Source organism: Mugil cephalus, chromosome 15, assembly GCF_022458985.1.
Source record: "Mugil cephalus isolate CIBA_MC_2020 chromosome 15, CIBA_Mcephalus_1.1, whole genome shotgun sequence".
Taxonomy (NCBI): Eukaryota; Metazoa; Chordata; class Actinopteri; order Mugiliformes; family Mugilidae; genus Mugil; species Mugil cephalus.
Genome location: NC_061784.1, coordinates 2,971,346 through 2,990,823, shown reverse-complemented (window position 1 = coordinate 2,990,823; position 19,478 = coordinate 2,971,346). Strand labels below are relative to the sequence as shown.

The 19,478-nt window shown below is 40.1% G+C and overlaps 3 protein-coding genes across 4 annotated transcripts; 1 reads left to right on the top strand and 2 right to left on the bottom strand.

Annotated features, from left to right (window-relative positions):
- Positions 1–110: 110 nt before the first annotated feature.
- On the top strand, positions 111–19,380 carry rb1 (retinoblastoma 1). 2 transcript variants are annotated; one of them, XM_047606649.1, is made up of 27 exons: positions 111–615; positions 1,054–1,174; positions 1,673–1,776; positions 2,006–2,140; positions 2,234–2,272; positions 2,422–2,471; positions 2,695–2,805; positions 3,356–3,501; positions 3,598–3,675; positions 5,047–5,156; positions 5,237–5,314; positions 6,133–6,220; positions 6,316–6,432; positions 6,531–6,587; positions 6,707–6,738; positions 6,889–6,965; positions 7,076–7,296; positions 14,603–14,718; positions 14,986–15,140; positions 15,551–15,696; positions 15,799–15,903; positions 16,027–16,140; positions 16,869–17,017; positions 17,112–17,142; positions 17,245–17,384; positions 17,543–17,589; positions 17,689–19,380. In XM_047606649.1, exons 1-27 carry the CDS (start codon positions 506–508, stop codon positions 17,751–17,753), a joined length of 2,742 nt encoding a protein of 913 aa, XP_047462605.1. In that variant the 5' UTR covers positions 111–505; the 3' UTR covers positions 17,754–19,380. The 2 variants fall into 2 exon arrangements, with proteins under 2 accessions (XP_047462605.1, XP_047462604.1); XM_047606648.1 differs by having other exon boundaries at positions 113–615; positions 17,242–17,384.
- LOC125020960 (lysophosphatidic acid receptor 6-like) lies at positions 7,401–11,313 on the bottom strand. Its single transcript, XM_047606652.1, has one exon. It carries the CDS (start codon positions 8,656–8,658, stop codon positions 7,672–7,674), a length of 987 nt encoding a protein of 328 aa, XP_047462608.1. The 5' UTR covers positions 8,659–11,313; the 3' UTR covers positions 7,401–7,671.
- LOC125020959 (lysophosphatidic acid receptor 6-like) lies at positions 11,468–13,529 on the bottom strand. Its single transcript, XM_047606651.1, has 2 exons — positions 13,230–13,529; positions 11,468–13,116 (listed from the first exon to the last, which is right to left on the bottom strand). The coding sequence occupies exon 2, from the start codon at positions 13,083–13,085 to the stop codon at positions 11,988–11,990; it is 1,098 nt and encodes a 365-aa protein (XP_047462607.1). The 5' UTR covers positions 13,086–13,116; positions 13,230–13,529; the 3' UTR covers positions 11,468–11,987.
- Positions 19,381–19,478: the final 98 nt, after the last annotated feature.

The window sequence follows — 19,478 nt, the reverse complement described above, 5'->3', positions numbered from 1 at the left end:
ACACTTCGTGCTCATGTCGATGGCGGGCAAAATGCAAATGAACGGATGTTGCGTAGATATTTTCCCGCGTTTTCGTCTCGAGAGTTTGGGTATGTTCGCTTGCTGTTTGTCACGTGATCCCGGCGAACGTTCTCCGCTGTTTGCACCACGTCCGGATAAATATGAACCAGTGAAACGGTTATTTAGTGTTAAAGTAGACAAAAGCAGGGTCAGACGGAGACAAACCACCACAAAAAAGTCAATGAAACGCGTCGTTGTGACCATTATTTGTGGAGGGCGTTTAACAGCACTGGCACCGACCGTGCGGGAACTCCGCCGCGCGTGTCGGTGATACAAAACGAACACTATCTTCACCACGGGTTCAGGAAGTTATTCAGGTTTTGTTGTATTGTTGCCACGGAACTCGTCCAGTGGGCTTTAAATTCAGTAAGCATTATTCGCAACCTTCAAAATACGCTTCTTTTTTGAATTGAATAATTTGCCGCTTTGTTAACCGGACGCCAAGATGGCACCGAAGAAACGCAACTCTGTGACTCCTCAGAGCAAGGAGCTGAAGCCCAGTGCAGAAAGTGCCTCTCCCGATAAGAAGGAAAGTCCAGAGTTATCTGTTAAGAAGTAAGAAAAGTTATGCTTCCTCTCTCCATTCAACAGCGTGTCAACAGTCGGAAAATCGTGGTTTATTTTGTAGAATATGACACTACAACGTAACGTGTAGCGGGTTCGTCCAAGGGCTTAACTCTTGCTAGCTAGCTTTTAAGTGACCAACCGTTAGGTTGACTGGGACTAGGTAGCTGCTGAAAATTAAGTAACATATGCTGTTTTTTTAGCTAATACAACGAGGTTTAATGTCTTCTAACCCAGCACAACTTTATTCATCTTATTGCTATTTAATAACTGACGTATCTTTAAACTTCTCGCTGTTATAACACACAAATACACCCCTTGTCTGACCCAGCCTGTGGCTAACAGTCTGGGATGTGTCCTATTGTTGTCATCTATGCAGCACATTATCATGTTCTACACAATTATTGATCTCTGACCTCCATCCTCCAGACACAGAGACAAGGATGCCGAGTTTGTGACTCTGTGTAAAAGCCTTCATGTGACAGACCTGGTGTGTGAACGTGCTTGGAAGCTGTGGAAAGATGTTCAAGAGTCCATGGATGGAGTCACTGTATGTGTTCATGAATTGCTCTCTGACTGTACATTTGGGCATAAGGCATGGATTTAAACAACTGTTAATCTGGTCGAAAACTATTCCATAAGAGAACAAAAACATCCCTTCAGGACATTGGTTCATATATATTATTTTGTGGCCATGATGTCGTTTGGTTTGTCACTATACAAATGGACATGTCCTCCCAATCAAATACTTTCTGTTGGTTATGCTTTTTTGAAAAGCTTTCTCAGATTTGCATTACACAAAACAAATCAAACCTTAATTCTTTATCATCCTTACTTCAGACTGCTGTAAAGTTTTTGATTTGCAAATAGTAGTTGGGTACAGTACCAAAAACATTTCCCAGATTTTGTAAGGTACCTAATAATGGCCAGTAGAGGATAAAAAGCAACTTAATTACATTTCTTTTGAAATGATTCCATCCAAGACAAAGAAGAGGAGATGTGACTAAATAGTCATTTCTAACATTGTCTTTTGTACATTTTATTTCAGGACAGCCAGAAGAGGCTGTGGGGTGCTTCTCTGTTTGTGACTGTCATAGACATGGATGTCACCTGTTTCACCTTTACTCAGGTTCTCAAAGCAGTCACTCTTAAGTAAGTGCTAATTGACATTAGTCAGCTCATAGTGAACCTGCTTTCATGCAATTTTGATCATTTGAATAGATCCTATGTAGAATAACATGTCATGTCTGAATGGCAACTCTAGAGAACAAGAAGCCTTAGCAGTGTTACAAATAACTTTAGTCATCAATTATTTGATTTTACACTTTTGCTCTTATTGTTATATATTGTGTGAATCAAATTAATCTTTTCTCTTTTGTAGTGTAAAACAGTTCATGGATCTGGTGAGGAAGTTGGATGTAAACCTGGATACAATAAGCTCCAAAGTGAATTCAGCACTGACACGAATGGAGAAGAAGTATGACGTGATGCTGGCTCTGTACCAGAGATTTGAGAAGTGAGTGAGCATAACAGTACATTGCAGGGTTTGATTTATGTAACAGAGTCTGTGGCATAATTGTTACTAATCTTAAGTTTCATGTTGTTTCAGAACATGTAAGAAAATCTTTGCTTTGACTTCGGATGGAAAGTAAGTTGGAGACTGTTCTGCCATATAAGAGAAATATGTTTGTCACTCTTTTTTTTAGTACCTTTTTGTATTATTATGATAGATTATGATATTGGGATGAAAGATATGATGCAGGTGTGTGGTTAATGGTCAAATATCTCATCTTCAAGGGAAAGGGAGACCATGCGGACTTGCTGGACTATGTTTCTTTTGGCCAAAGGTAGGTTAAGCATTTGAACACACTGTGACCAAGCTGTTAACACACTAGATGGAATCATTTTCATGTTGATCTGTCTTCTTCTTTTCCCCCTTCCTTCCTACTTCGTGCTCAGCTGTAGAGTTCCAAAGAACTGGAACATGTTTCTCCTCATGGTTACAGTTCTGTTGTTTCTAGCGTCAGTGTTATTGTGACTGTGCTCCTCATGTGTCTCTGCTGTCTGCAGGAAGGGCCTTGCAGATGGAGGATGACCTGGTCATATCATTCCAGTTGCTTCTTTGTACACTGGAGCTTTTCATCAAGCGCTGTCCTCCGGACCTTCTGCAGCCTCTTTACAGTACGCTTTAGTATCATTTACTCTAACGTATGTCTTATAGATCTTCAGCCCTTAGCGTGTGACAACTTCAAGAAAAGTCAAAGCATTTCTTACACTGATCAGACATAACATTTTAACTGCATGGTCATGATCACTGGTCAGATGAATAACACTGATTATGTTGTTATCATGACATGTGTCAGTTGGTGGAGTTTATTAGGTAGCAAGCGAACATTTTGTCCTTAAGTTTCCTGTGTTGATATTAGAAGCAGGAAAAATTGGCAAGTGAAGGGATTTGAGTGACCTTGACTATAATCAAATTGTGATAACTTGGTCAGTGCATCTCCAAGACTACAGCTCTGGGCTGCTCCCAGTTTGCAGTGGTCAGTACCAATCCACAGATGAGCTACTGTAGCTGAGACTGCTGAAAGAGTTGATGATGATGCTGATAGAAAGGTGTCAGAACACACAGAGCATCACAGTTTGTAATGCGTGGGGATGTATCATGAAAATATGTGTTAGTAGCGGTGACCAGAGATTTTTTAACATCTTCAATTTTTTTTTCTCTCAGAATCAGCAATCAGCAAAGTTCAGAGCCCCCCAACGCGAACATCTCGTCGCAACCAGAGCAAAGCCAGATCCCGACCTCCAGAGCCAGAAGTTGATTTGCAACTTCTCGAAACTTTGTGCAAAGAAAATGAATGCAATGCAGAAGAGGTGGGAGCTCTTGTCTGTTTTTTCAAAGTACATGCACAATGTAAAAATTTCTGTGTTTTTAATCTCATATTCCCTTTATGCCTTTTGTATTTCCAGGTGAAGAACGTATACCAGACCAGTTTCACAGCTTTCCTAGACTCACTGGATCAATCGAGAAGCCCAGATTTTCCTCAGGTACGGGTCAACTGTCACAAGATCTGCGCGTATGTCTGGTTTCTCTCAGCCCTCTTTGCACTTACTGTTTCCATTAGTTATCGTCGCTGCCTGCTGTTGCCATTGTTGAGCATTTGAGTGTCTGACAGATGTTAGCTGTCCTCTTTGCCGCTCAGACATGTTTGTTTTCACATACACGGTGTGAGGAAAATGTGTGCTCAAGCAGGGGACCCTTTATAGGGTGTCACGGTAGTATTGCAGAGGCAGCGATGAAAATAGTGGAGACAGGATGCTACTGTTTGCTGACACTGACACGCTCCTCTGAAGAAGGATGCAAGAGATATTTATTTTACTTTTATATTACCCCAGCAACGGACAGATGGTGGGCAGTATTTTTATAAGTGTGTTATATAAATAATGTCTAAAGTATTGATCCTACCTGCTATTGAAAAGCCTGGTTCATCTGGAAAAAAAATTCAGCCAGGTTAGTTTACTTGGGAAATGTGTTGTATCTAGTTGCAGACTTATTGAAGGCTTTATGTTTATTTGATTAATGTTTGATCTGATACAGTTCAGTTACAGTCAGTCAATCTTTAGACAACTTGTTAAAAATCTGTGTCTATCTACCTATGACGAATTAGGTCCAAAACGATTTTGAAAACATTGGGTTTTCAACAGATTCAGGCTTGTCTATTAAGTAAAAAACAAATTCCTCTATTCAACACTCCACATCGGACAGAACCTCTTTGCACACGTAAAAAAACAAAAACAAGAAAAAACTTGCCATTGTAGTCAGTGGGCTAGGCTAAATAATAGAAGTGCTTTTTGTGTATTTTAACAGCATCACAAACTATAATGTTGTTTCAACATAAATGGAGCATTCGAGTGTGAAGTGGGATTTAGTGCAGGACTGTCATATAAGAAAGCATTTCTTATCACTAGTGCACATAATGAACTGACAAGTGGGTGCATATTTTATTGGATCCTTTTATTTAAAGTCTATCTAAAGTAGTTGTAGACATATTGGAGCCACAGCTTAGAAGAACAGAACTGTTTATTTTTCTTTAGACAGAGATCTAATCAGATACAGAGATACTGCGGGTCAGTTGTAATCACTCAATCTTTCACCACTTTGGCAAGAGTGTAAAGCCCAGAGCTATGATTATATTTATGTGGCAAACACGGAACAAAGACGGGATGTTTAGAAATCCAACCAGGTATTGGTTCTGCAGTGTCTGGTTATTTAACACTTGATATTTTTTTACATGTACTGCTACAACTGTGATATCGCTCTTGTACAATACATCCATATAGTTTGGTACAATGCAGCAATAACATGTCACTGTGCCTGGAACCATACAACACTTTTTTGACACCAATTTCCCATCCCAGGGGAATGACGTCGACCAGCAGTACGAAGAGCACTACCTCAAGAGCAGAGAGATCGATGGACGGCTGTTCTTTGACGGAGATGAGACTCTTCTTGCACCTAAAGTCGAGATGTAATAGATTTTTTCTCACCGGTCAGTGTTCAGCTTGTTTAAAGAACTAAGAAAAGTGTTTAACAACATCCTGTTTTCAGATCACAGGTTGAGAGAACACCAAAAAAGAGTCTGCCAGATGAAGATGGAGTAGTCATCCCTCCCCAGACTCCAATCAGGTGAGCAGCTTGCAGGAACTCACCTGTTCTACAGTGTTTCATGTATTTATTTGTTTTCATCCAGATGAGAAGGACTGAAGACTCGTGTCAGCTTATTATTAACTGTTTAATTGTGAACCGGTGCATTTATGGAAAAGACAACCTAGTCTTAGGAATGTAAATTCTATATGAATTAATGACAACTATAATATACAATCAGACAGGTGAAGTAAATTACATTGATCATCATGACATGTACTAACCCACCTAGATCAGACCATGCCCCCCACCCCATAGCAATGACCAGCCTTAATCTGAGAGTATTCATATTTGAATTAGACGAAGGTTTAGAAATTACAGGTCTTAAATACAAAGGCCGCCTTTCTCAAGAGACCAAAGGTAATTTGACTATTTACTCACAATGCTTGATAGATATAAGTGGAGCACTATTTCTTCAGTGATGAAGAGTGGTGAACTTACAACACTTTCTTTGGTAAAGAAAAACATAAACGCAGCTTCCAGAGAAGAACATTGTTACTAGATTATACTTTGCCAAAAAAATTCAGACCGGTCTAGGCAAGTAAAACTAAAGATTCAAAGATATAGAGAAGGATTTTCCAAGAATATGAATATGAAACTCGCTGAATCAGTGCATCCGTGCATGCAGCCATGGTTCCGCCTCCTTTCAGCCATCTACCCATGTATTCATGCATCCGTCCGTCTGTCCATCTGGAAAACCAAACATTGCTTGGAATTTCTAGCACATTTATGGTGGGTTATTGAGAAATGCTCATTGATTTGTTCTGAGTTCATGGGTTTGTCATATTTTACTTTATCAGAGCTGCCATGACCTCCATTCAGATGTTAAGGGTTGATCTCACCTCCAGTGGAGACCAGCCATCTACCAACCTGGCTACCTATTTCAAAGTGGGTATTTAGAAATGTTGCCACTAATTACACTACCCCATGAACCACACTTCTTACTTTGATGCATTTCCTGTTTTCTTCTTTGCCGTGATCAGCATTGCACGGTGGACCCGACTCAGGATGTGCTGAAGCGCTTGGAGATGCTTGGGCAGGTGTTCAGCCAAAGATTTGGTCAGGCAGCTGGACCACACTGTGTTGTAAATGGCAGGCAGGTCAGAACTACCACTCAAGGCGCAACAATGGCAACACATTGTGTCCTCGGGTTATTTTATGTCCGACTTCATTACTTTTAATCTGTTAAACCTTTCAGAGATTTACTCTCGGCGTTGGACTTTATTATAAAGTTATGGAGGCCATGCTGAAATCGGTACAGTAGCTTATTCTTATTTCATTCATTTATTTTAACGGTTTTATTCAAAAAGGTTTGTTCTTTTTAAATCATACGCTGTCACTACATTACATGATCTAATTATTATTATTTTACAGGAAGAGAAGCGACTATCTGTGCAAAACTTTAGGTGCGTTTTATTTCTGTTTTTCTCAAATCCTTGGAGAATTGTATATCTTAAGTCTACATGTGTGCATTCACTTACACTTACTTAAACACTGGGTATGTTTGCATGTTTTGTATTGTTTTGATATGTACTGTCATGTGATTTCCTTTTTAGTAAACTCCTCAATCACTCCACATTCCACACATCACTTTTGGCCTGTGCTTTGGAGGTGGTCATGGCAACATATGGAGGTGTGTCCTATCATTTTCTCACAAATGCTACATACTACATCCTGACAGGAATAGAGGATACTTGTGTGTGTGATAAATTGTAATAATCTTGTCTGTTCCGCAATCATTAGAGAGCAGTTTCAAAAATGGAGGCTTCAACGGTGGCGGAGGTGACACAGCTGAGACAGGCGTGTGTTTCCCCTGGATACTGGATGTTTTCAACCTAGCAGCCTTTGACTTCTACAAACTCATCGAGAGCTTCATCAAGGCTGAGCCCACTCTGAGCAAAGATATTGTCAAACATCTGGAGACCTGCGAAAACCTAATCATGGAGAGGATTGCATGGAGGACGGTCAGTTTCATTTCCGTTTCATCCCGACTTGAGCATCTCTGTAATAATGCCACTATTTCATTTTGATAGTACATATGAATACAAAACATAAAACACAGTCTCTGTGAACATACCAATCCTTTTATTGGTTTTGACAAGACAATTACTACATTTTAAGAATAACATAAAATGAATATAAACTACTAAAGAATGCTCGATATAGGAACAATCCCAAAATATGAAAAACATGTAATATCAATATTTCACACTGGGTACTGACACATATTTATAACAGAAAATTGTGCATTAGGGGCAACAGCATAATATATGAAAACTGACAGTTTTATATATTTGTGGTCTATACATATACTGTAGATTTTCTTGTTTATTACTGTGTCACTGGCTCCCACTGCCTCCACCACCAGGCACCTCCTTATGCACCAGGCTACTGGAGAAGTAATAGATGAGTGGGTTGAGGCAGCAGTTGAAACTGGCTAGACAAAGTACCACGGGCTGCATATATTTGGTCACCTTGGCTAGACCACAATGAGGCAGCAACTTCAGATGTGTCAGGGTATATCCCAGCAAGTTAATGTGATAGGGGAGGAAGCACACCAGGAAGACACCCAGCACACAGTAAATAACCCTGAGAGTGTGCCGGCGGTTGTGGTGATTGCTGCGGCAGCGGCGTCTCGGTTGGCCAAGCACGCTCAGCACCCTGCAGTAGCTGTAGAGGAGCAGCAGAGTGGGCAGCAGAAATGACACCATGACTAAGCCCAGGGACACCAGGATGATGGTGCGGTGGCGTTGTGAGGAAGGGTCCAGCAGACAGCCCTGGTTATGGTGAGTGGCTGCCAAATGCAACAAAGGGAGACTCACACTGAGCCCTAGCACCAGGCACCAGATCCCCCCGCTTACCATCTGTGCGACACGCAACCTGCGGAGTGTTGATGCAAGGGGATGCACTACAGCAAAGTAACGATCCACAGCAATGCACACCAAGAAGAAGATGCCCCCATACAAACTGATGTATTTGAGGGAGAAAGTGAGCTGGCAGTAAGCCACCCCGGGAGTCCAACCGGACCAAACTCCCGTATTGGAAGCTTGAGCTTTTTGGTGATAGTAGTAGATTCTCAGAGGGAGAGAGATCACAAAAAACAAGTCAGCGGTTGATAAACTCGCCATGTAAATGGCTGTGCTGTTCATGGTGCAGGAAGATAGACACAGTCTGCGTAGAGCCAAGCTGTTGGTGACCAAACCCAGTAGGAAGATGATGCTGTAGGACACTTGGTAGAAGGTGAAGCGGTAGCTTGTGTCCACAGTACAGTTCAACAAAGCTGAGGTTGGCTTGTCTGTTAAATCAGTCATATTCCACAGCTCCATATTTCAAAATGAATTTCAATTCCCAGTCTTTACATCACTGTGTTGCTGACATATCTGGAGATTCAGTTGGTTGAAGTGAGCATATGATGAAAGGAAGGAGCATGTTCGGTGGCCTCTGTTGGAACAATTAAACCTGTGGCAAGTGAAACATTAATCAGGTCAAACCGTCACATTTTATGGTATGTACATTTGCTGGGGTGATGAGAATGCACACGAATGGCTTCAAATACATAGACAGTTAAGTTTGCATACAACCTCTTTTCCTCATAAAACAGGTAAACGTTTGCTTTCATTACATGCAGAGTTTAATACGAATTTACTGAAACTCATAAAGTTAGTCACTTGTTGAGATCATAAGATGTGTTAATTTAACTATGTTCATGGTGGATAAGCAAATCTCCATTTAAACATCTTTCAGTTAACATTTTGCTGCAGTCACACTAATGTTTCATATAAGTCATCACATATGTGACACTTTTTGGGACATTTTTTAAAGCAGTTTCGTAGGACTTTTAGGACCAACCTCCCATTTTATTTATTTTTTGTAAATGAATTTATAGGTATTTTATTTTCCTGACATATAATTTTTCATTGCTTTGTGTGCTTTAGAGTTACTGTCATAATGTTAATAGTTCTAGTTAGTAGTTGATTGGCATCCTTAATATTATTGTTACCTTTTTTGCCTTTATTTGGTTCTTTAACTGCAAAAGCCAGTTAAAAGCTAAAACCTGTATATCCAGAAAAAATATAATTCTAAGCTGTGTGCAAGTCTTTAAATTTTCCACAAAGGTCTGATGACGTCAGGCATTAGATTTAAAAGTGGCATTTCTTAATGCATGAATAAAAATCAGTTTTGACACATCAGTAGAGAATATTAAAACAGATGAAACTTGATCACTCACCAGCAGCAGGATCAATGCGGTGGCAGCGTTCTAACGTTATGTCTCCAGTGAGCTGGTGTTCACCAACAGGATAACTTAGTAGTACGATGAAAGAGTGCACATGCTACTGACTGGAGCAGTTCACACCTACAGTGGTGGTGTGGTCTCTCTCCCTTTCTCTCTTCCTATCTCCAGCTCTATCTCCCCACTCTCCTTTCTTCACACACTAAGCAGTTTATTGCTGACAAATTTGAATGACATTTTATGTGTTTAGAGAGCTTCAAAGGTTTTCATCACTAGGTTGCTTCAAGGATTAAATGAAATTAACCAACTACTGGTAGTTTTCTCTCTGAGCTTAAAGGTTTCTTAATTAATGTTAGAGTTAAGTGCAGGTTGTTTCATTACCTTCATGTTTACGACCCCTGGTTCAAAAGCTGCACGGATGGTTGGAGTTGATGGTTAACTATATTTTCTAGTCTGCTGATATAGAATAGCAGTAACTCACTGACAGAAGGTGCTGTAATTGTACATTGTATTGTGCGTGTCAGATTTGGGTACGGAGCTCTTGGGAAAGAAGAAGTCGGTGTAGATGTCCGCCCTGGAGAGCACCTGAGATAAACATTTTTATTTCAAATTTATCTTAACCAGTCAAAGACACATTTAATTATTCACATAATGTACCTAAGAAAAAACTGGGTGTGAAAAGTTCAATTTAGTGTTGTAAAAGGGTCAATTTATGTTTTATCTGTTTTTAACTTAACTGTTAATTTAGAAGTAAGAGTAAGATAAACCAAGTCTACAAATTCTAGTTTGAGAAGTGTGCACTCACTTGCCAGTTCTTTAGGTATACTAGTGAAAATGAAATAGTTCTAACACATGTTTTAATTATTTTTACAACTGCATTTTAGTCATTGGGGTAGGCTTAACAGAAACACACATCAGTTTCACACTTCTGTTTCATTGGGAACTAGGTGTCTTCCTGTTTACATCAGTTCAGTTTAACAGCGCCACAAATGACATCCTCCACAATGATCATCTAGTTGATTTACCACCTTACGACGCTGTTTCAACATGATCTGAACGTTACAACGGTTAGAAAGTTTACGTCATATTAGAATGAATTAATTTGAACCAGTGTAGCTAAGTGAACTGGCTGGTGTGTGTATGTTTTAATATGCTATAGTGGCGTGGTGTTAAATTTCTGATTGCATAAACTAGTTTAAAGAAAAAAGATCTCATGACAAGTATCTTTATGTCACAACTGCTACAATCCCTTCGAACTCTTCTCCTTAAAAGAGGGGCGTGTTGTCGCTTGCCTGCTCCGTTTTCATAGTCTTTCTCACCATTGCACTGGTGACTACCCTTGTCAGTGCAGACCCTCGGGGCAAACCTCACAAAAGGAATGCAGCAGTGCTCGGTCTTGCAGCACACAGATTTTACAGGATGGAACAAATATTTCACATGCATTCAAGTTCCACTGTATTCCATTTTCACTGTGGGCTGTGTTTTCACTGCTAGTCAGTGTCAAATATGAGTAACTTTCCAAAGCATGCCTGTGTGGGATTTGATTACCAAGTGCTCCAAGTTTGTTGTGTATGCAGAAATGCAACAGGGCATATAAACACCTTGACATTCCTTTATGTTTCAACACTCAACTTTCTACAGAGGTGACAAATGTAGAAGCCATCAACTTTGTTCGTGTAGTATTGGCAAGAGCAGTGTAGCTGTGGACCACACCAACGTACACAGCACAGCACAGCCAACCACAGTACTTGTGTCTTCATTGTTGGTGCTGATATGACTAATTAGTCAAACATACTATTTAGTGGCGCCGCATGAGAAAAGCGTATGAATAACCGACGCTGCCAATGCCAGACATTTCATAACATCCCACTTCATCAAAAAAACATTAAATTTCCTTCTCAAAATACAAAAAGTAAATCAATTTTTTATTCAGTAGTTGTATAAATTCTTATAGAACATGCTGCTCTATAAAGTGCTTACAAGCCTCAATGTGGTCACAAATAACACAGCTTACAAACTGCACAAAACAGTTAAATAAAAGAGTTATAATACTGAGTCAGTGTTGCCAAAGCATTTTGTTTTGTAACGGAGAGTCCGCTCAGAATGATGACTACAATTACAGCAGCGGTTGTGCAAAAGCTTGTACATATTTGCAGCAACTTGTCATTTTTTAAACTTTGCTGCAACACGAATGCCTCCACTTTCACTTGCTCCACTGTTACATTGACTGAATGGATACGATTGTAAAAAACCCAGTTTATACCCAGTTTATAGTCTCTGGGGTTATCAGTAGAGAACGGACTCCTTAGTGAGCGTTTTGTTTGTGTTGTTCCCAAGAACATTCTGTTGCCACCCGTCTCCCTGGATTCAAATCGTCAGTCTTTCCTCGTGAATTATTAATCCTGCCACTTCATAGAGTTGTCATTAGACAGTGGACTCGTTGTTAAATATATTGGCTCTCAGAGGCGTTAAGAACACACCTTTAGGTGTAGTACGTGGACTGCTTTGTGAGCTGTCTGTCTGAAGCCTGTCGAAGAGCTTGGCACCGTTGTGCCACACTCGAGACTTTTTCCTGATGGAGCTCTGGATTGTCTCTGACGTAAAGTAGTAAATGACTGGATCAAAGCAGCAGTTGGTCACCGCTATGCATAGGGCGATGGGATATATGGTTCTGACCACATATTCTGCAGTGCATCCCTTTAGGACATTGGAGCGGACCAGGGAATAGAAAATTAGATTGAGGTTGTAGGGGATAAAACAGAAGCAGAAAATGAGCAGATGCACGGCAACCATCCTCAAAATTTTTGCCTTGTTGAGGTTCCCTCCACGACTGAGGGTTTCGGGGTTCTTCAAGGTTCGTAGCACCATGACCGAGCAGAAGACATTAAGCATCAGCGGGAAGATGAAGCCCACAGTCTCAATAAACACCACCACCTTAGACAGCTCAGCCCTCCACTGCGTTTTAGAGTAGTTTTCAAAACAGAATTGTACAGACGAGTTAGTATTTTTCGGTGAAGTAGTGTCCAGGAGGAACCCTGTGGGTATACTTCCAGAAAGCACCATCATCCACACTACACAGCAGGCCAATTTGGCATTCTTCCTAGTACGAATAGTCTGGAACCGGAATGGGTACACGATGGCCAGAAAACGGTCAATGCTGATGCAGGTGAGAAAGAAGATGCTGCCGTACATGTTGGTGTAGAACAAGGCCACAGAGATCTTGCAGAGCACGCTTCCGAATATCCAATCGCGTTTAATGAAGTACACGATCCGAAAGGGCAGGCTGAGGACAAAGAGAGAGTCTGAAACAACAAGGTTGATCATGTATGTCGTGGTCTCATTCCTCATCTTCAGTGTACAGCCAAAAATATATACAGCTATCATGTTGAAGAGAAGTCCAAGTACGAACACCAGGCTGAAGACGGTGCTGTAGAGGGGGTACTTGAAGTCATCACTCTTGTTGCAGTTGTTTGGTAGGGTGATATTATCCATCTTTAGACCAGGGTCGTGAGTGTGGATCATTAACCGTGAAAAAAGTTCTCCTCAGTCGTCCCTTTAGGCAGGAAACATTTACATGTCATTTGATTTGAAAATGCTTCCTGAATTGTTACAGAAAGCTCACTTAATGTGGTTATGTTACGAAATAAAGCCACTCCACAAAAATACCTTTAATGGCATCCAAAGTCCTTTATATCCATTTTCTGTTTCTTAAAGATGTCCTGGGTGCTGTCTTTATCAGTTGTCTTGCACAGGAAAAAAAAGTTGATCCTTGTAGAGAAAAGAGTCATGTGCTTCTCCTCAAGTCTGAACAGCTGAGTGACTCCTGTCTTTTTTTTTTGTTCTGCGGTAAGCTCCTGCAGTAGACTCGGGGGCCCACGGTGATCGCTGCTCTGCTCGTGCTTGACTGTAAATCAGTAACTGCCGGCAAATCAGACACAGCAGCTCACTGAGCTTTTGACAGGGAGGAGCCTCGACTGGGGCTGAAGTCCTCTCATTTTTTTTTTTTTTTTTTTTTTTTTTCCCACGTATGTAATTTTAACAGTGTGACTCTGAAATGTCATAATGAGACACTGGTGTGCTTTTTAATTTAATTTTCTGTTTAGTTACCAAGCTTAATTTGAGAGCTTTCTCATTTTGCTATTTCCTCCCTCTGTGGTATAGGTGTCTTGACATCAGCCCCACCCTCTAGTGAGCAGGAACTCGGTACATGGCATGTCTTCCTTTCTGAAAGAATCCGTAGTTTGACAGTGAACACAGAACACCTAAGCAATAAGTTTAGTGAAGATAATAAAACTTTGTGGTATCTATTACAAATCATTGATTAGTTGAACACTATGCATGTACTTCTGACATTTCAGTGGCGTCAGCAGCAGGGTGCAGCATGTGTGACATAAAGAATGTGTTACTGGCTTGTCCATACCTGCAGTTACTCTGTTAATCACAGTCGTAAACCGAACCCCCGCCCCCACCACTTCCTTGTATGATCTCATGTCTGATTTTTTATCTGTGTTGCTTCACAGGCATGTAAAGATTAAAATTCAGATGCTACGAATACTTGTGTGTGTTCGTATTTAGAGGCAATGTATGTTTAAATAAAATTTAGTGTCAGCTTAATACAGAATGCTAAGGGCAGTGTTAATGAGTTAACAAAAACTAGAAACAGATTTGTGTTCCTCCCATTGTTAATTTATGTCACTGCTAGAGCTGGAATGATTAGTGGCTGCCCTGTCACTTAGTCATCTGGGGGTTTTGTACTGTTGGACAGAAAAATCTAGAAAAGTGATCCGCACAATATTTTATAAATCATAATGCAAATAGTCTTTTAAATGTGCTGATAGACAACAGGGATTTAAATGACAAATATCTTCACAAAAAAAAAAAACAATTTGTATTGCATTTGAGTTATTTGAAATCTCTTGCCAAGTTTTGTGTCCACTTTGACTAGTATTGTCACAATTTTACCCCTTAAATTGATTTCCAGGAAACGTCATGTTTTAGCTTAGACGCACACGAAAATGACCACGTTTGTGTCTGTGCAGGGCTCCCCGCTGTTTGACCTCCTGAAGCAAGAACATGAGGGGGGAGCAGCAGAGCAGGTGGAGACCCCAGCCAGTTTCAGCCAACCACTGCAGCACAACCACACGGCAGCTGACCTGTAAGTTCACTTTCTGGTTTCACCATTCACTCTAAACCCACATTGTGACTGTTATGAACAGTGTGAAACAATGATTAGTTTCAAGTGAAAAAAAGTTTTTGTTAGATTCCATGACTCATGGCTTGTGGTAAGCACAAGCTCCCTATTTTATAGGTTTGATTGTCCCAACGAGATAAAAGAAGACCTCTGTGGCGTTTGTGGTCTAGTGGAAATTTTCTATTTACGTTGATGGAACTGACACATCCCACTTCTCTGTTGCACGCACAGATATCTGTCCCCCATGCGACCAGGCGTTCGTGTCTTACCTCCTGAGTCACCGGCCACACCCAGCTCTCAAGTTTCCTCTCAGTCTGCCTCCCAGGCCGCCAGCCAAACTCCACGGCACACCAAGTCCAACTCTCTCAGCCTGTTCTACAAAAAATGTAACATGTCGTTCTGGTTTATGTCTATGATAAGCACACTTTATGATTAAGCTAAATAAATAACTGTTTAATAACTGATGTGTTGAAAAACTAAATCCTGGTTCTGGTGCCTCCATTTTAATATATAAGTAGTTTCACAAACTGAAACTGAAGTAGTTTCCCTTTTAGTAAATGGTAGTTGGTAATAAATATGACTCTACCTTCCAATAACCATAAAATGAAAGCGTCATCACAACTGTATGTGTTTGTTTTTACTGTCTCCATTTAAATGAATAAGAACTGGTCCTCACTAATTCCAAATTTGCCTTCTTGCTTAATAAGAAAAGGGATTCAGTACATGTTCCTCCACCATGTCACAGTTTTATTGTTTTTAAACTTTGTGTGCATGTGCTGCTGCTGTGTCTCTGTAGTATACCGCCTGGCCTACACAAGACTGAAGATGCTCTGCTCGTACCTGTTGTCCTCCCACCCTGAACTGGAGCCCATCATTTGGACTCTGTTCCAACACACTCTGCAGCACGAGTATGAGCTGATGAGAGACCGTCACCTCGACCAGGTACACGAGGACACGCTGCTCCCACGTGCTTCACTCTTATTCGTCTTTGTTTTTTGTAGCTCTCAGCTCATTTTTGGTTTGCTTTCCCTAACTGTCTCGTAGTTGATGATGTCAGCCATGTATGCTATATGTAAAGTGAAGAGCGTTGATCTGCGCTTCAAGACCATTGTGACATCATACAAGAACATGCCCAACACCAGCCAGGAGGTGACAAAGCCTTTTAAAAAAATTTCACATGTAGCTCCTCTGTCAGTGCATATTTTTTACATCATGTTGAACTGTGACGGAAGTATCGCTGAAATTCTTCACATGTCACTCTGTGTGTTTCAGACCTTTAAGCATGTGCTGATCACTGAGGGCCACTACGACTCCATCATTGTCTTCTACAATCAAGTATTCATGCAGCGGCTGAAAACCAACATCCTGCAGTATGCGTCTACCAGGGTAAGACGCCTCTCCAGTCAGGGGCTCTTATTAAATTGTTCTTATGATTAGTTTACATTACATATGCATACATTACAATACATATTCCACTAATAATTGGAATAAAATGCATCATGTAACCACCTCAACTAGAACAGACTTTCTGATCGTAAAGAGTTTTCAATTAGATTGAGAGGTGTCGTTCAAACCTTTGATAAGCCCTTTAATAGAAATATAGAAGTGTCTTATAACAATGTAAACCCTGTGGTTAGATGTCGCGGCGTGTTTGCCTCATGTGTGGTAATTAGCAGGTTACATAAAAAGTTGTAAAAGAGGAACGGAAACATGGTGGTAACAAAACAGATCTGATCTAAATTTTGTTTATTTATTTTTATTTTTTTATTTTTATTTTACTTCTTTAGACTTAATGACTTTCAAGTGCTACATGGTTGAAAACCAACGATTGAAATGAGTTGTTCAAACATTTCGGAAGGCTATCTTTTTCTAATCAGTGAATTCAGTTTTTAAATGAGGTGTGTTATTTCCTTCAGATTGACAGATTTGTGATTTTATCACACGCTCATGTTAAGGAAGTTCTTTTTTGACTGTTGTGTGACAACATGTACATACATTTATCTTACAAGATCATTTTATTGTAAACGATACGAATCTCTGATCAGAATGATTTCAGTTGAGTTGAACACTAATTTTCCATGTAAATGTAATTACTGTTGTGTGTTTCTCTGTAGCCGCCTACACTCTCTCCAATCCCACAAATACCACGCAGCCCCTACAAGTTTCCTAGTTCTCCTCTGCGTGTGCCAGGAAGCAACAACGTGTACATCTCTCCTCTGAAAAGCCCACGAATGTCTCCGAGTTTCATGACTCCTCGCACCAGGTCAGTCTTGCAAATTAATGGTAGACATGTTTTTTTCTTTTGACAGATGCAACCGAACGTGATTTTTTTTCTTGCATCTTTTTTTCATTTGCAGGATGCTGGTTTCGATTGGTGAATCATTTGGGGTATGTACCTCTTTAGTTTGCCCTGCAACTAAACCGCTTGAGTACCAATTATTTTTCCCTCACGCTCGTATTTTCTTCCTGTTCTGCCGTCATGTGCAGCAGTCCAACCGCTTCCAGAAGATCAACCAGATGGTCAACAGCAGCGACCGCTCCTTCAAGAGGACTCTGGATATGGGCCCCACTCCAAAGCCTCTGAAGAGGTTACGCTTCGATGTGGACGGCCAAGATGAAGCGGATGGCAGGTATGTTGGTGCAGGTGTCAGAGGTACAGGTGTAATCATCAGGGAGCCTCTGGTTTTGGACGACAGTAGAAATGAAAAGAATCTTTTTATTAATCTTTTATTACAACAATGTGTAGATTCATTTCAGTTAAATTCGTTTCATCTCTTCAAATTTATAGCAAACCTGGAGGAGATTCTACACTGATACAGAAGCTTGCAGAGATGAGTAAGTGAAAACCGTCGCTTACATTTGCCCCTTGATATTCTTATTCCTGCTCCTAATGGCAACAGAATTCCTCAAACATGTCGCTGTCTTTACGTGTAGGCTCCGCTCGCAGTCGCATGCAGGAGCAGAAGATGAAGGAGGACGCAGAACTGAGGAAGGAGTAATTCTAAAACCTACTGAACTGACCTGCACTGTTCGTCACAATGTGAACGTGACTTTTTGTTCACACAACTGTACATTTAGTTTCGGAGTTTAGTTTGTATTTAACTTTGAGGAATAATATTTGAATATAGAGGGATGTCTCTGTGTTTTTACATTGAATTTCATTTGAATTTGATTATTGGACATTAAGAGTGTTTTTAAGTGTGCTAAATAATTTCTGGATCTTATGGAAAAGCGTTTTGGTGAACGTGCTCAATGATCCAGAGTGTTGAGGTGAAGCAGATTTTCTAGTTAAATGAGTGAGACTATTGTTGACTTTTTTTCTTTTTGATAATAATTTTATATTTTGACATTACAAAGTTTCAATCATGATGAGTGTAAAATCATGATTAGTCTGCAAAAAGTAGTAATTGTCCTCAGAGAAACATCAGTGGTTTTACTTTTTAAAGTTTTTTTTGTGTGTGTGTGTGTGTCATAATGTGAGAACATCATTTAGAGTGAAGTCGTGACTTAATTTGCATATGGCCAAAAACAGGTATTGTCAAACAATTTGGTTACAGGTATATTTCCTTAATGCTAACATGTATGGGTTTGTAGTAGCTTTAGTATATATTTTTTTTTGGTGGTTAGAAAAATGATCATAATCCATGTAAATGCGGGCATCTTCTAACTAAGGGAAGATTGGTGTTCATATTTTGTATAATAGTTGAGTAACTTCTGGAGACAGGAGTAGCAGTATTCAGAGAAGGGGAAAAGTACACAAACACACTCCTCACACGGCACATTCAGGGGAGGAAGTATACCAGGCTAAAATGTTCCTAGAAATGTCGGTAACCTGAATTTTTTTTTTTTATACATTAAATGTGACTATATTGTGCTCTGTTGAAGTAGTTCCTGGAAAATGTCACAAATATTTCTTTTAAAGAAAGTTTATACTCCAGTGCATACAGGTTATTCTTCACTTATCCGCTGCCATGACTCTAGTTTGGATTGATTCTGACTTTGGTTTGTGTTTTGTTTTGTTTTGTTTTGTTTTGTTTTTTTTTTTTGTTTTTTCCAGAATACACCTTTTGTAGAAACCTACACATGATTAATTTTGATTTTTCAAAATGGACACAAAGTGGAACTTTGTTTTAATTTTTTTCTAGGGGGTTGGTTAACTGAGAAAAATGTGATGTAAGTGTTGGTATTGGAAAAAACAAGGTGTATAAATCATGCCATCACCCTTTCAAGCTCTATCGGTGTTAATTTGAAGGATGAGTGTGTGGGATTTAGGGAGATCCTTCACATTGGGAGCAGGTCACACAGAGCCATCCATGTTTCTACAGTAACCCAGACCAGACAAAGCAAACAATGACTGGAGAGCTCCCCTACATGCACAAAACCTAGGGCTGAGTGAGGGTGAGGATATTCAGTTGGTTGTGATCTGATCTGCAGCCCCACTGCTAGATTCTACTTATTGGTCCTTTAAGAACACTATAACCTTTAAGAGCATTCATATAAACTCTAGGTTTAGGCAGTTCAGTCATTTGTGTAAAACCAAAAGAATTTCCTTCTTATTTAAATCAACAAATATTTCATTTGTGACTACGAACCAATAAAAGCCAAGACCTGAACAAAAAAGAAAAATGTAGTGTTTGGTATCTGCCGTGTTTTGTTCCTTCCTGCTTTGCACAACACAGAGCTAGTCTAAACCTACAGTGGTGATTTTCCTCCTTATGCTGTGG